At 46.1% G+C, this 12455-nt stretch overlaps 1 protein-coding gene across 1 annotated transcript in view; it reads right to left on the bottom strand.

Annotated features, from left to right (window-relative positions):
* DOCK2 (dedicator of cytokinesis 2) overlaps positions 1–12455 on the bottom strand; it is a 459408-nt gene that overhangs the window by 36836 nt on the left and 410117 nt on the right. The window contains exons 36-39 of the mRNA XM_061129423.1: positions 10987–11027; positions 6807–6897; positions 6047–6166; positions 1191–1280 (exon numbers count right to left, since the gene is read on the bottom strand). Of these exons, the coding sequence (XP_060985406.1) occupies positions 1191–1280; positions 6047–6166; positions 6807–6897; positions 10987–11027 (342 nt within the window). The remainder of the gene's footprint in view (positions 1–1190; positions 1281–6046; positions 6167–6806; positions 6898–10986; positions 11028–12455) is intronic.

Below are 12455 nucleotides of genomic sequence, written 5' to 3'. Positions count from 1 at the left end.
TGCAGCTCGCAGATGACAGCATTTCACACTGAACACAACATGGAAGATAAATGTGTGTGGCCCTGGATGTGAACCTGTGTGATGTGGGCTTGGTGCACAGCCATACACGTCCATTAGGGGGTGTGTGAATGTATACTGGGTGTGGGTGCATGCATGGATGTGCATGGGTGGTGGTGGTGATGGTCTAGTCCGTAACACAGGAAATATGTAGTTGTTAGTACAGATTATTTGTTTGTTTTAGTTGCTAAGTTGTATCCAACTCTTCTGCAATTCCCATGGATTGTAGCCTGCCACATTTCTCTGTCCATGGCATTCTCCGGGCAACAATATTCGAGTGGGTTGCCATTTCCTATTTCAGGCTCTATAGGTGTCTGTGTGTATGTATGCATGTGTACTGCATACATTAGAAAGTGTGTGTACCTCCATACCTGCAGACATCTATGTGGGCAGACTCAGGCAGACTCTTGGTGCAAGTGGTGTGTGTGTTGACATCATACCTGAGAACACTATATTCCATACCAATCCCCCTACCAGAACAAGCTATCAATCCTTTTCTAGCACTCTGACTCTCATTTCACAGTTCCCTAGAAAGAGGTGGACTGACTAACCTCTCGAAATGCGCTCAGATGGGGCCCTGGAGTCCTGGGTCTCAGGCCACCAGGACATCCGTGTGGGGAGAGCAGCCCTGCAGGCCACCTCCCCGCCAGCCTGGGCCTCTGCTTCCCCCTACTTCCCAGTTTCCCCGCCAAATCATGAGCTTTGAGGAGCTAATGGGAATGGCCAGATGGGGAGCACTTTAATGTGATTTATCTGTTAATCAGAAAGCAGGAATTTGCTTTTTTATCTAATTGGTTTAGTGATTTGTGAGAATTTCACAGCAAATGCGGCACAGTGTTTATGGGGTGTGCACCAGTGGCAACAACCCAGCACCGGGCAGGTACTTAGCGCTCCATACAAGAAACTGTGCCTGATGAGCTTTCCCAGAAGACCTCCCTTTGGAAATATTCCCAGCTGGGAGGGAGATGCTCAGCACAGTTTGGCTCAGCTCAGCCCAACTTCAGTTCCTTTCCCGGTATCTTAACCCCACATGGCCTCCTGCCTTGGCTCCCCCTCTCTCCAGCCTCTCTGCCCAGCCAAAGCCCCAAGCACCCAACCTCCAGGGCAGTCGGCTCCCCCTGGAGACTCCTTACCAAGTTCTGGCTCAGCAGCTCATAGTCAAAGATTTCCATCTCATACTGTTCTGCCAACTCCTTGCACAGACTGATGGCCTCTTCCCACATCTACAAGGAAGGTCACGGAGACAAAGGTTAGAGGGGCCTCCAGGCTTGCAGAGCCATTGCTGAAGAAGGCACCGGGGCAGCTCCACACCTGGGACTGAGCCACAAGCCTCCCTGTAGCCCGGCCCCAGCTCCAGCCCCACACCCAGGGAACCAAATGCATCCCAAGAAGCAGGCCTATCCTCTGCTTCTCACCCTGGTTTCCTGATAAATAATGGAACACCCACACACTAGGCTAAGTGCTTTATTTACATGCTCTCTGGATCTTCACAACCCCTCTGACAGGTGACTAGCAGCACCTGCATTTTCCAGATGAGAAACAGAGGTTCATACCGGCAGAGCATCCACCCCAGGTCAAAGCCCTAGCCTAAAGCAGGGCCAGGAAGTGCACTTGAGAATGACCCTTGACCTTATGCTAAGCTTTGGTGGGCCAAACTGAGGAAGGAGCATTGACAAACATATATACTACCGTGTGTAAACTAGGTGGCCAGTGGGCAGCTGCTATTCTGCACAGAGGGCCCAGTCCAGGGCTCTGTGATGACCGAGAGGGGTGCGATGGCAGGAGGGAAGGGGACTCGGGAGGCAGGGGTATACGTGGTGTGTGCACGACGGGTTCATGCTGTTGTGCAGCAGAAACCAGCACAGCTCTGTAAACACTGCACAGAAACTTTCCTCCAGTTAAAAAACAAACCCCTCCCTTAGAAAGGGAACGTGCCAGTCCCTCCATCACGTCCATGGACCATAGCCCACCACTCTCCTCTGTCTGCGGGACTCTCCAGGCAAGAATACTAGAGTGGATAGCCATTCCCTTCTCCAGGGGATCTTCCTGATCCGGGGATCAGAGCTGGGCCTCCTGCATTGCAGGTGGATCTTTACTATTTGAGCCACCAGAGATTTCCCAGAGAAAAATGGCTCACAAAGAAAATAAGCAAGCAGAGAATTTCTGAGGATAGAGCTGGAGCCAGATTCAGTTCTCTTGATGTTTGCTACTGGGATCTTTTCACTCTGTCAATCCCATCACTTTCTTTTTCCCTTTGGCCAACTTTCCTCCCTCCCTCCCTTCCACCCTTCTCTTTCTCTCACTTTAAAAAACAAATGTGGTAAGAACACTTAACCTGAGATCTACCCACTTAACAGGTTTTTAAATGCATAACACAGAATTGTTAACTATAGGCCCAGTGTTGTACAGAGATGTCTAGAACTTACTCATCTTGCATAAATAAACCTTTATACCATCACTTCTTAAATACATTATTTAGGGTGAGTGAGCAATGGGCGGCGTGGAGGTGGAGGAGGTACTAGAGTATTTAAAAGAGTGATGAAAACTTTTTTTAAACAGGTCTTTTGCATCTTTAAAAAAATTCTGAAAAAAATCCTCTGGACAGAGGGGGTCATTTCCATCTGCTCCATTTTAATTGAAACCAATAGATCATCCTTCCATCCTAGATCAAAGGGGTCAGGAACCTCTACAGAGAGGCAGAGGGAGGTGCTGGGTGGGCTGGAGATCTGGCAATCTCAAGGGACACCCATTACATTTTAAATTTGGTTTCAAATGGAAGATGCACCTAAATGGAGAAGTTGGGGGAGGAGGGGGAGGAGAGAGGGGAGGTTGCCAAAATGCAGTGTGTGCTTTGTCACAGAAGTGCTCTCTCTGCATCCAAGCATAAAAATAAATAAAAGCAAGTGCTGAGTGGAGGAGCCACGGCTGTAAACCCATGGACAGCTTAGTGAGCAGCATAAAAATGTTTTACGTGCCAGGAGGAATCAAGTCCACAGATGAGTATGGGCTGGTTCTTTCTCCTTAGCCTGAACGAGAAGATGCGGTTAAAGCCCCGGGACTGGGCCAGGGGGCTGTTTGACTCAAGTGGAGGTCTTTGCCAACTTTTCACCATACTATGCCAGAAGTACTCCCCCTGTGTGTTAAGGGATCAGTGAGGGGCTAAGAAGAGAGACAGGCAGGGAGTCGAATGCCTGGAATGTCCTTCAGGTCTGCCTGTGTGGTCACTAGGACCTCTGCCGGTCACTGATCCCTGAGTCTCTTACACTGGTTACTGAGTACCTGCTGGCTGCTGGGCATGGTACACAGGGATGGGACAGTGATAAAAATGGACAAGACAGTCTCTGCTTTCATGAAATAGAAGTGGGTAAAGCGTACACATAAACAGATGTACTAGTTGGGTTTGAGGGATGTGGAGGAGTCCATCAGCTAATGACAAGAGGACTTAAGGAGTAGAAAGTCATTCTGTGTGTCTAGATCAAAAAGTCTCCATGAGGAGAGGTATGGAGAGAGGAAGTCAAAGGGATGCTGAAGAGTCTGGGCTTCACTCTAGAAGCCCCCACAGCAGAGGCACACAGAGGGAGCTGTCTCCATCTGCCCCCTCCTCTCTGCCCCTGAAGCGCTTTAGCGGCACCCTGTTCCTGCCCTCCTCCTCCCCATTATCGCACAACACCAAGGGGTTATGTGCAAAAAAAAAAAAAAAAATGACCCGTATGTGGGCTTTGCCGACTAGTAACACGCCCCTTAGTACCCGGGCTTACGCCTTTTTCCTCTCTGCTCAGCAAAGGGTTGGCTGAGTCGGATACTGGCAGAGGACAAAGCCTGACAGGTCCTCTCAGGGTTTTTCCACTGTGACGGACTTAATCAGCCGATAAACCAAGAGTGAGCTCAGACTCGACGTCCAGCAGGACAGGAGGCTCCAGAGAGGGCCGAGTCTCTGCCCTCAAGAGGCTTAGGACCATAAATTATAAACACAGTCTTCTCCAACTGCTCAGCGCCTGGGAATTTATAAACCCTTCCACAGACATTACCTCATTTCATTTTTTCAGGGAAGGTGGGGAGATCACACTAAGAGAGATGCAATGAACTGCGGTGACAGAACAGGCCAAAAGTAAGTGTTAAATTGTGCCTGATGAACTGTAAGAGGCCTGGCCATTCAGAGGAGAGGTAGGGCTGTAGGTAAGCTGGAGGACTCAGGGAAAGCTTGTGAGAGGAAGCAGGCAGTCAGATGGTGCCTCAAGGGCAGAGAACTGAGTTTGCACACTGCAACTAAGGGTCCGCATGTCACAATTAAAAAAAAAAAAAAAAATCCTGCATGCTGCTACCAAGACTTGGCACAGACAACTAAATAAATGTGATCATGCTCAGTTGTGTCCAACTCTTTGTGACCCCACGGACTCCTCTGTGACCCCACCAGGCTCCTCTGTTCATGGGATTCTCCAGGCAAGAACACTGGAGTGGATAGAGCTATTCTCTTCTCCAGGGGAGCTTCCTGACCCAGGGATCAAACCTGGGTCCCTTGCATTGCAGGTGGATTCTTCACCATTTGAACCATCAGAGAAGCCCTTAAAAAATAAATATTTTAAAAAACTGAACAAGTTAGTAGTATGTACCAGGTCTTATAGAGAAGGCAATGGCACCCCACTCCAGTACTCTTGCCTGGAAAATCCCATGGATGGAGGAGCCTGGTAGGCTGCAGTCCATGGGGTCGCGAAGAGTCAGATGGGACTGAGCGACTTCACTTTCACTTTTCACTTTTATGCATTGGAGAAGGAAATGGCAACCCACTCCAGTGTTCTTGCCTGGAGACTCCCAGGGATGGGGTCGCACAGAGTTGGACACAACTGAAGTGACTTAGCAGTAGCAGCACAGGTCTTAGGCTAAGTGCTTTACACCATTTTCTCACCTAATTTTCACAATGCAGCTAGAAAGTTGGTACTATCAATATCTCACTATTATGGATGGGGAATTGGAATCTCTGAAAAGCCATGGGGATTGTAGGCGGTAAAGGAATGAGGCTTGAAACCCAGATCCTGAGCTCTTAGCCACCTACTATGTCTCCTACAGCATTTGAGCTGGTGCTTCCTGAAGGGCCAGTTGGAGGCTGGAGGATGGACAGCAACTGGTTTGGCCAATCTCCAGACAAAACATGACAAATCACCCTGTTCTTGCTGTTTAGAGATCAATGATGACACTATGATGTCATTCATACATTCAATTAATTCATTTATTCAACATATATCTTTTGGGTCCCATACGTTAGGGTCTGGGCTAGCTACTAGGCACTTGGCAGTGGACAAGACAAATATCTTTGCTCTTGGCCTTCTAAAGTGAAGAGCCAGACAATGAAGAAGTGAAAACAAAGTGATCAGGGTGATGTCTGACAGTGGTAAGTGCTTTGAAGAAGAAATGAGTATGACTCACAGCAGGGGTACTGCTGTGTGTGGTCTGGGAAGGCCTCCTTCAGGACATGACATTCTTTGCTTGGGCAAAACCCTAAGCTGTGAGAAGGAACTGGCCATGGTAAGATATGGAAGAGAAATGTCCTATGCTGGGAAAAGCAAGTGCATAGGCCCTGAGGTGGAGAAGAGCTTGGCACAGAATTTGTGAGCAAGAGGGAGCCTGGCAGAGCTGACACGGGAGAGGAAGTCAGAGGACAGCTCGTACGTGGCCTCACGTATGAGCAGGACAGTGGAGTATATTCTATGGGATAAGTATGTTCTATGATCACCGTTTTCTATATGAAGGACGACCTGTTGCAGGGGAATAGAGGATACAGGGCTATTGCACAGGACTCAATGTGTCCAGGTGAGCAATGCTGGTGCCTTGAACATATGTAGTAGGAATGGGGATGGAGAGAAATGATCAGACTTAGGGTTGGGCAGGAGAGCTGACCAGACCTGCAGATGGGTTACATGTAGAGTATGGGAGAGAACAGTTCTTCCCAGTAGCTAGGGTTCCCACGGAGAGAGGAAGGGCAGCGACCAATTACCTTTCCTTTGTCAAAGTAGCCTATGATGATATCATAGAGTGTCTCCTTCAGCTGCCGGTGGGTCTGCGGGTGCTGCTGGCCTGTCTGCATGACCTGCGATGCACACTGCTCATCTGACCACTGCAGAGAGAGGACACACAGTCACCCGGGGCAGGTGTCTCCCCTGCTGCTGAGGAGTGGGAGGAGGCCCTGCAGACACCCCTGCCTGTGTCCTTGCTGCCCTGAGTGTCAATAGAGAGCTGATCTTGGCCTGCAGTTTCCACAGGAAGCACCTCTCCATTTCTGCGGAGTCACACTTATCGACTCTCTGGACATTCTGCTGGTTCCTGTGTATGGATTGTAGGATTTTCCTCTGAATTCCTGCAAGACATGGCCCCAGCTCTTCAAAACCCAAAGGAAATCCTTGAGACTTTGTCCTGCTCCAGCAGCACTTTCAAGAGAAGAAAAACAGCTCACAGGGCATGCTAATGATTTATAGTTGATGCTTAGATGTTATATAAAACAGTTTGAATGTTATGTAAAACTTCAGGATACATCTTTGGGGGTTGTTGTTGCTGCTAAATGGGAAGGTCACTTGAAACCTTATGTGACCAGATAGAGCAGTGCAGAAAAGTAACCCGCCAGGTTTCAAGTCTGGGGACACAGGGCAAACCAAAACTTATTTGGCTAATTTTTCTTTTCTTTTTTTTAAACTTTTCAACTTGCTGTGAGGGCTCCATGGGAATTTCAGCATGAATCCCCATCACTGGGAGGGCAGTACCTTGAGAAGCCAGGTGTGGAGAAGGAGTGTATAGGCAGCCTCTGTGTAGTTGTCACAGTCCAGGTGAAGGTCACGGAGTTTGTACAGGTACCTGTTTGGGAAATACGTTAGATCACCAGATGCAGTAATAAGAATGCAGGTGGTAGGGCCAGGCCAGAGAGAGCAGCTGGATACCTCTTGGATTCACAAGGGAGTCCCTGACATTCAGTCCCCTGCATGAGTGACAGTGATAGCGCCTAGAAGTTGAGGGACATTGAGGGTCTGACAGGGACCATGCCAAGCATTTAAGTGCTTCAGATCATGTAAGCTGCCTGACAATCCCATAAAATGGGTCCACTGAGAATTTTCATTTACAGATAAGAAAGCTCTGGCCTGGAGAAGTTAGGTATCATTCCAGCCGGTATTCAACTTCATACTGAAGACTCTGGCCAATGCAATATGACAAGTAAGGGAAATCAAGGAAGAAGTAAATGGCTTGTTGGAGATCATGTGCTAATGAATGAACTGGAATATGATCCTAGTTTAACCGCCTTCAGAGACTATAATCATTGTACAACTCCAAGGGCATGGGCAAGTCATAGCACTGTAAAGGGGAACTTCTACCCTCTCTTCAATGCTCTCAAGGTGTAAAGGAAGTGAAATTTCTGATAAGTAAAGAAAGGGGTTAGAGATTAGACATTCAGGTGGAGGCATGGAGCTGTCAGCAGAAAGAATCTACAATTCAACTGTAATGACATTCCCATCTCCTACCCTTCTGCAATGTGATAATCTAGTTCTGAACCCTAGGATGACTAGGGCTGAAAGATGTTAAGAACAGGACAGGATCAGAGGAAGGGAGCGTCAATCAATTATTTGATACATAATGTGTATTAAGTGAATCAACTTCTCTGTGCCTTAGTTTGCTCATGTGTAAAACGGTAGTGCTCACAGAACCTACCTACAGAGTTTCTGGGCCTACAGAGGGCCAAACAGACCCTGTAGGAAAGGCTCTGTGAATGACAGCCAGCATTGCTACTAATAAATGCCAGTATCCACTGGAAGTGATTAGCCTGTAGCCAGCATTGAGCAGTGACAGCTATTATCTATTATCATTGTGCATCAGGTTCTTCTACAAAACATTCTCTCCTGCCACTGTTGGAAACAGAATCCAGAGCCAAAAAGCCTCTGCTTTGGTGACTTGCATGTCATCAGGAGTATTTTTTAAGCCCGACTCTTAGTAATTTGGTGAAGGGAAGATGCTGTGACGCAATGCCCTTGATCCTTCCTCTGAGAGGAAACGCACTGTCTGTAATGGTGCCGAAATCCTGCCTTGGCTATCTAACTACAGGGAACAAAGGGTTTCTCAAGCATCTGCACTCAAATCAGGTCTCAATGCTCAGGATTAGATTTCCTGTCATAAGAAAATTTTCTGCACAGAATGTCACCCGAGGAGGAGCTAGGGTTTAACGTCCTTGGCTACATAAAGCATGGCCAGTGGGCCAAACAGAGGCTGCCTGAACTCAGGGTGGGGACTGCCAAAGATTCTGAAGGGGACAAAGGGCATCTGGTGGTTTCTGATACTAATGAGCTAGTGACCTTTTGCTCATTTATTTATTCCATCAGCAAAGTTGAACTGAGCACACAGGCTGTGCCAGGCATGAGAGATAAATGGTGGCAAAAGCAGACCCCATTCATTCTCAGAGGTTAGCATTTATAATTTAGGAAGAGAGACAGGCATTGACTAAATAACCAAAGAGGTAATTGCAAAAATTCAATTGTGACCAATGTTGGAAGGAGAGGTCTACGGTTACTATGAGAGCAGGTGTCATCCAGGTGGGGCTTCTGGAAAGTTTTCCCGAGTATGACACCTGGGTTGGGATCTGAGGATAAGAGGACAAATGGCGGGGGTGGGGGGGCATTCCAGAGAGATTGTACATCCATCCATTCCACTAATGGGTGCTTTATATATAACATCAATTCATCCTCTCAACAATTTTTCTTTAGATAAGAAAACTGAGACAGACATTAAAGCAGATAGAGCTAGAAATAGGTAGAAGCAGGTTTTGACACCAGCTGTTTCTGCCTTTACAATCACTCTTCCCCACTTAACTTTCTGCTGATCAACAAGCTATCGTGAACGTGCAGTGCACGCAGCCTGCATGTAAGGAATGTGGAGCTATGGTCAGCTTTTAGAAACCCCTGTGTACACAGTCACACCCTATCCTGTCTCTACCTGCTTGTCCTTGGTCTCTGACCCCTGATGACTGGGTCCAAAAAACTTGAAGAAACCAGTCCGAGGGAGAGCTTCTCTGCTGCTTTCAACTCCTTAACTGACCGAGATACTCCCTATCCTTTGTCAACTCAAGGGTTCAGTGATCAACCACAGAGAGCAATGCAAGACACCCTGATGGGCCTGAGTTGGGAGGGGGGGATCCAAATGCAAATAGATGGCAGACGGGCAGCTTGAGTGAGGTGGAGGGGACAAAGTCTGCTGGGGAATGGAGGCCGTGGGACGCTGTGGCCAGATCACGCCTGTCCCGTCCACAATGCTACCACCTACCTAGGCGGTGGGCGTCAGGATGTGTGGGCCCTGTGTTGCCATACCTGTCGAGTTTTTCAGAAGAGGGAAGTTTTGACTTTTATGTAACATCTCTAGATTTTTAAAATTTGGCAACCAATTAAAAATGTTTTTAAATACTATGCCTGCCAAACAGGACAGATTTTCAGACTATATCTTATTTATAATGTCTGATTTAGGCAAATATGGTTTTCCTAGATTACTATAGGATTCACAACTATAAAGCTTATGGAAATCTGGGATTCTCCATCTGTGTTTCTAAAATGGGAAGAAACGAAAAGAGATTGGGGAGGGAATCAAGTGCCAGGCACTTTACCTGTAGCATCTCATTTAATCCTCAGAACAGAATGGAAAAATTCTACATGGGTAACCCTAGCCCAAACACATGGAGTGATTTTTCCAAGGTGGCAGAGGATAACAAGTAAAGCCCCAGGTCCTTTGGACCCAAAGCACTGTGCTTCTACACTGAGTCATGTCTACTGATGTTATAAATACTCTCCAAGCTCAGGACAATCCATGGAATTATCTTTTTTCCAAATGATAGTTCCTATTTCTGGAATAATGCTTAAGTACCTAAAAATATTTGCAGTAATAGCAGAGTGAGTTTGAACATGGAGTCTCTGGTCTTCAAGAGAATGTGTCAAAAACCTTGAAAGGGCCTTGGCGTTAATCGTAGTCAGTTCCACGTCGCAGGCCTTTGTCTCCCAAGGAGATGCATAAAGATATATGTCCGAGAATTTTGCCATTGTGATATTTATGATAAAAAAACTGGAAACAACCTAAGTGCTCAACAACATAGGACTGGCTATATAAATTATGGTATATTCTGGAGTGAGAATTTTATAGTTTCATTAAAAATTATGTTGAAGTACATCTGTTGACATAGAATTCTTGTCAAGCAAAGAATAAATTATCAGCAATATGATCTCATTTTTTTCAAAAAATAGGCATGCACAGAATTTGATCTGTATATAAATATTAAATGGTCTGGGAATATGTATAGATTATGGTTATTTAAAAAGAGTTTTGTTTTGCCTCTCCATATTTTATGAGGATTTTAGGGGTAATAACTATGCATTATTTTTGTATGAGTAAAGTAATTAAAAAAAACTTTGGGAAAAAAAAAAAACTTTGAAGGAAAAAAATGAGATTCTAAGAAGCACTGACAAGGGAGTTCTTTGCTTCAGGTGAATGTCCCCCTAAAATCCTTCATGTGATTTTTCAAATAAGTGTCTTTTAAATGCCTACAAAGAAGCTACCATCATACATCTTGGTAATTTTTTCCCTTTGAAGTTGGGCTGGCCAATGATCTAAGTATTTGCCTTCCAAACTCTAGACTAGGGCTTCACATGCCAGTCTTGTAACAAATACAAGTGCAATTCACCTGCACAATTCACAGCAAAACAGCATGGCAGGTCAGAGAACTCCAGGTGGATTTGGGGGGCTGATTGTAGGAGCATGCAAAGAGTTGAATCCACAAAGATGGATAGGAATCAGAACACAGAGGGTCTGAGTGTCAACAAGATGTGCTTAAATTCTGCTGAAGGCAGTGGGGAACCATGGATGGATATCTAGCAGAAGAGTGACACAGCAGGTTTGGGTTTTAGAAAACAAAAATCTTACCTTATATACATCTCTTCCCGATTATTATCTTTGTAGAAATTCTAGATAAGGGAGGAAAAACAGTGATGAGTGTTTTTCTTTGCAGAACAGCAAGGGTGGAGGGCATTGTGATGAAGATGAGAGAAAACTGCCATTTACTATCTGGGATAGTAAAGATGAGATGAAAGCAAGAAATTTACTTTCCTGAATGCACCAAACTGCTTATTCTGACTTGAAAGTCACTTCCCTGATCCTTAGACTATAAAGGGACAGAGGAAGTATCCCAGCCGTCACATCAGGAGGTGCAATCCAGCTACTTGCTGCATTGAGAGAGAGGCTTTTGAGGAGACTGAGGAAGTTTACTTTGACAGGGTCTACTATGAAAGGCAGCCCAGCTTGATCTTTAAAAGCTCAGATTCTGCACTGAGGAGAACTTGAGTTGGAATCAGAATAATAGCAATAGTCAGAGTAACAGTAATAGTAATCATAATAGATCCCAGTGATGATAACAGATCATAACTTTTGACAGTGCGAAACTACCAAGAGTTATGCTGAGATTCCACAGTCAAAAACATTTAAACTTGGCAATACCTATTCCATCTCAAGGCTCACATAGACCAGTGTTTGTTCTGGAATCACATACATTTTAAAACAAGTCCTTACAGATTTTGAGTCAGGAGCTTATGATCTCACACATGAGCCACACTTGGAGAAAATCCAGGTTTAATTCAATGCACCCATGTGTACCTAAGGCTCTCAGAGGGTGAGATGGTGTGTTCCAGGGCTGGCAGAGTCCCACTAGACCTCCAGACACGCCCACCCCGTCCTGTTCTTCCTGATATTGTGTTTAAGCCACACTCCAAAATCAACAAGATCTGCTTAAATTCTATGCTGGGCTTAAACCGCTTATAGACCTACCTTTCCCAACTTCCTCCCAGGTCAGATTCTGTCAGTGGAAGGCCAGTTTCTTCAGCCAACGTCTACCTCTCCAATGACAAGAAACTGCTAAACTCCTAGAAAATCCCTCCTTTGTGCCCTTTATGTGAAGCGGGCAATGTGGAGTTGTCAGCAATGAACTCCTTTCTGCTGTAATCAGGAATTTTAACTCCCCTTAGCATTTCAGAAAATCAATGGCAATATCTAAGGTGTTTAAAGGGTCCACTTAGGGTAAACGGAGGACACACAACAGAACTCTGGGCACACAATTTCTATTTCTGGAGCACTGGAGGTGTCGGGGGGATTGATGGACTAGATGCCACCTGGTTCTTTGGCCAATCCTACTCATTCTAATCCCTTTAGGGGGGGTTGACCTGGTGAGTATGAAGCACTGTTGCTGGTACGAGCTGTCTCATAACCACATCACAGGACATCTGAAAGGGAGACTGGGAGCTGGCCTGTGGCAGGTCGTGTGGTACAGGGGCGAAGAGTCTGGGTTTGGAAGTAACTGCTCTAGTTGGCCTGTCCCACAGTACTTTCCTATAAATCCTAGT

Source organism: Dama dama, chromosome 25 (assembly GCF_033118175.1).
Source record: "Dama dama isolate Ldn47 chromosome 25, ASM3311817v1, whole genome shotgun sequence".
Classification (NCBI taxonomy): Eukaryota; Metazoa; Chordata; class Mammalia; order Artiodactyla; family Cervidae; genus Dama; species Dama dama.
The sequence above is the reverse complement of the archived record's forward strand: the minus strand, read 5'-3'. Positions and strand labels throughout refer to the sequence as shown.